Source organism: Marmota marmota, unplaced genomic scaffold (assembly GCF_001458135.2).
Source record: "Marmota marmota marmota unplaced genomic scaffold, marMar, whole genome shotgun sequence".
Taxonomy (NCBI): Eukaryota; Metazoa; Chordata; class Mammalia; order Rodentia; family Sciuridae; genus Marmota; species Marmota marmota.
In genome coordinates, this window is record NW_026008857.1 from 1 (window position 1) to 3,508 (window position 3,508).

The window sequence follows — 3,508 nt, forward strand, 5'->3', positions numbered from 1 at the left end:
AGGAAGGAAGGAAGGAAGGAAGGGAAGAAAGGGAAGGAAGGAAGGAAGGAAGGGAAGGGAAGGAAGGAAGGGAAGAAAGAGAGGAAGGAAGGAAGGAACCTCTGTTTAGAGACGTGGCCTGAGGTTGGCAGCTCTGGCCTGAAACTAGTGCTACTCAGAGCTGCGACGCGCTGAGCGGAAACCAACTGGCCCCAAAGAGGTAAGGTCAAAGGGGAGGTAGACACTGATCAATAAAGTAAGCATTTAATCACAAGGCACTATGCGCCACCTAGGGCTATGGCGGAGGGCTATTTTGTTGGCTGGCTCCATCCTGGATGGAACCCAGGATCTCCTGCAGGCTAGGCAAGCTGGCCCCCACTGAGACCGCCCCAGCCCTCCACCCGCTGCTGTAAGGTGTGTAGTCTGTTCTACGTGCAGTGTCTTCGTGTAGGACTGTGAGGTGGGTACTTCATGTTTGAACATAAAAAAAAAATCCGAAGCCAGGCGCAATGGTGCACACCTGTAATCCCAGAAGCTTGGGAGGCTGAGACCGGAGGATCGCAAGCTCAAAACCAGCCTCAGCAGCTCAGACCTCTCTCTCAAAAAGAATTACAAGGCCTGGGGTTGTAAGGATGTGGCTCAGTGGTTAAGCGCCCCTGGATTCAACCCTTGTACCAAAAGAATAATAATCCAAAAGAATGGCCACTTGGCCAAAAGCGAACAGAAGGAAATGGCCAGATCACCCTAACTGCTCAAAAGAAACCCTCCGACTCGGAAGAGGTCGCTATCCAACAGCTCTAACCGAGCCCGGCGACCCACGACTCCCTGCTGAAGGCCCGCCGCCGCAGGTCCACCTGAGGCATGTACGCCTGCGCGGGTCCGCCAACCCCGCCCAAGAGCGAGTAGGTGCCGCTCTAGCTTGCGAGTCGCCAGGGTCCGCGTCTCGCTGGGGATGACACACTTCCGGGACGTGGCGGCTGGGGAAGATGGCGGCGCCCATGGAGGTAGCCGTGTGTACGGACTCGGCGGCGCAGCTGTGGAGCTGTGTCGTGTGGGAGCTGCACTCGGGCGCCAACCTGCTCACCTACCGCGGCGGCCAGGCTGGGCCCCGCGGCCTGGCGCTGCTCAATGGCGAGTACCTCCTGGCGGCTCAGCTGGGCAAGAATTACATCAGCGCCTGGGAGCTGCAGCGGAAGGTGCGAAACGCGGGCTCGGGACACGGGGTGGCGCGTGGGGCTTCGAGAGGGAGCGGGGACGCGAAAGAGTCCCACGCGCCCAGAGTCCTAGAGGGGAACGGGGTGGGGGTGTCGAGTTAGACCGCCTGCGCGGGCGGTGGGCGCCTGAGGGCACTCTGCGCATGCGTGGGAGCCGAGGTCGGGTCCTGGATAGCTGGCCTTGCACAAGCTTAGCTTGTGGGGGAGGTTTCCTGCTCGCATGCGCGAGCTCGGGAGCGCTAAATTTGATTAAAGGGGGGTGAATAGGGTCCTGTGTATCTTGTGATTTTGCAGAAGGATGCAGAGGGTCCGAGATCTCTGGGAGCCCCCCTGGAAGGATAGCCCCAGAGACTCAGGCCTTCATCCCCCAAAGACACCTTCAATATCAGAGCCTTTCCTACCGTTTCTTCTCCATTAGTAGCCCCAGAATGCAGCCCCCAAATCTGCTTGCCGCCCCGTGGACTTGCTGAGATCACTCTGGGCGACCGCTACTCCGTGTTACCTGGTTCAGAGTCACAGTAGGGTGAGCTGGATTGGAGTGCAGGCCTACTGGCTGTTGGGCTCTGGATCCAGGGTCCTCACAGACCTTTTTGCTTTGCTGCTCTTCTCCTCTCCAGAGAAAGCACGGTCATGCTTATACCCCAGGAGCTACCTTGCTGGACAGTGCATTCAGTCCAGCTCTGTGCCCGGGTCATTTTTCTAGTTTGTATTTCATTTATTTAGAGACAGGGTCTCACTGAGTTGCTTAGCACCTGGCTTTTACTGAGGCTGGCTTTGAACTCTTGATTCTCCTGCCTCAGCCTCCTGAGTTGCTGGGATTACAGGCCTTGCCACAGCGCCCGGCCCTGCTTCTCTTTCTAGCACTCTGAATTTACCAGTTGCCTGGGTGTCCCCTCCACTCACCCACCCCTACCTCTCACCAGATGCTCAGGGTTCTATTGTGTGTCCCCAGGACCAGCTCCAGCAAAAGATCATGTGCCCTGGACCTGTCACCTGTCTGACCACATCACCCAATGGCCTCTATGTCCTGGCAGGAATTGCAGAAAGCATCTACTTATGGGAGGTGAGAAAGCACCCAGAGTGCCCAGGGGGAGCAGTTGGCGACTGCTCTGGGGTCTCAACCCTGCTGTGCCTTCCTCGGTTCCCTTGAGGTTCTTGAGTCCCCAGAGAGCCTTGCCTTTAAATGTCTTTATTCTGCCTGAGTCCTCCTCGGTAGATCACAGTGCAGTCTAGGCGGGGGACACTGTAGACTTTCGGGGCCATCCCCACATTGGCAGAGCATCTCTTCCAAGCAGCGGACTTCGTCTGACTCTAAGTTATAAAGGGGTCAGGGTTCAGCCTCTCTTTTTCTTATCTCTGGGAAAATCAGGTGATGGCCCCTCAGGCCCTCGCGCACCATCCAGTCCCTGCCACACTCATCCGTTTCTGCCAAGGGCCTGCATTTTGAACTTCATGTTTAGGCCAAGTGCTCAGCTCTGGCCTGGCAGGGAAGTGGCCCTAGACAACCTGTAACAGTGGGCACGGCTTGGTGACGTGCCACTGGAGCTTAACCTACAGAGTCAGGCCTCAGCTGGCTTTGGCCCAGAGTCTGTTAGGTGCTGTCACCTGTTCAGGGTGGTGAGCACCCACTTGGAGCTGGAGATGCAGGCAGTACAGGGTTCCAGGCCAAAGAGCTGCATCTCTCCCCTCCCTGATCTTGTCCCCTCCTCCCAGAGGTGCTGGGGACATCCCGTCACCCTGGAACTTCACCCTCAGCCTGAGATGCTGAGAAGTTGCTGAGGCAGAGAGGGAGACATGGCACGGGCTCCAGGTTGTCTGCCCTGCTTGCCCGCAGCCCAGGGTGGGCTGCATGCGGGCAGAAGTCTAGTGGTCCTTCCCCCTGGGGAGGCACCAGAGGTTCCCTTCTTGCTGAGGGTAGAGAGTGGTGGTCTGACGGCCCGTGGGTGAGGGTGAGGGTGTGTGAGGAGAGACTGCAAGCCCTAGAGCAGGTTGTGGGTCAGTGGCTGGTCTGTAGCAGCTCCGAGTCCTGGGCCTTCCCTTCATGCTGCTGGCTCCCAGGGACTGGATCTCCCAGGAGACACAGTGTGGCCCCATCGGCCCAGCTCCGTGAGAGCTGCCCTTGTCCAGGTCTGAGCTGGATGGTGCAAACAACATCACTTAGTCCTTCTCTGCTCTGGGACAGCCCTGGGTGCAGGTGGGGAAACAGAGGCCAGAGGAGGGCCTGGCTTGCTAGGTGGGGGCTTGCTGTGTGAGCCTCCTGAGGATGCCCTAGAAAGCTCCATGAACAGGCAGCTTCAGACGACAGAAAATTGCCC

General features: G+C 58.0%; 1 protein-coding gene across 2 annotated transcripts; it reads left to right on the forward strand.

Moving 5' to 3' along the window:
* The first annotated feature begins 601 nt into the window (after window positions 1-601).
* On the forward strand, window positions 602-3,502 carry LOC107134751 (WD repeat-containing protein 18-like). 2 transcript variants are annotated; one of them, XM_048797731.1, is made up of 2 exons: window positions 602-1,175; window positions 2,117-3,502. In XM_048797731.1, the coding sequence occupies exons 1-2, from the start codon at window positions 966-968 to the stop codon at window positions 2,192-2,194; spliced, it is 288 nt and encodes a 95-aa protein (XP_048653688.1). In that variant the 5' UTR covers window positions 602-965; the 3' UTR covers window positions 2,195-3,502. The 2 variants fall into 2 exon arrangements, with proteins under 2 accessions (XP_048653688.1, XP_015332276.1); XM_015476790.2 differs by having other exon boundaries at window positions 669-1,175; window positions 2,146-2,358.
* The last annotated feature ends 6 nt before the right edge of the window (window positions 3,503-3,508 follow it).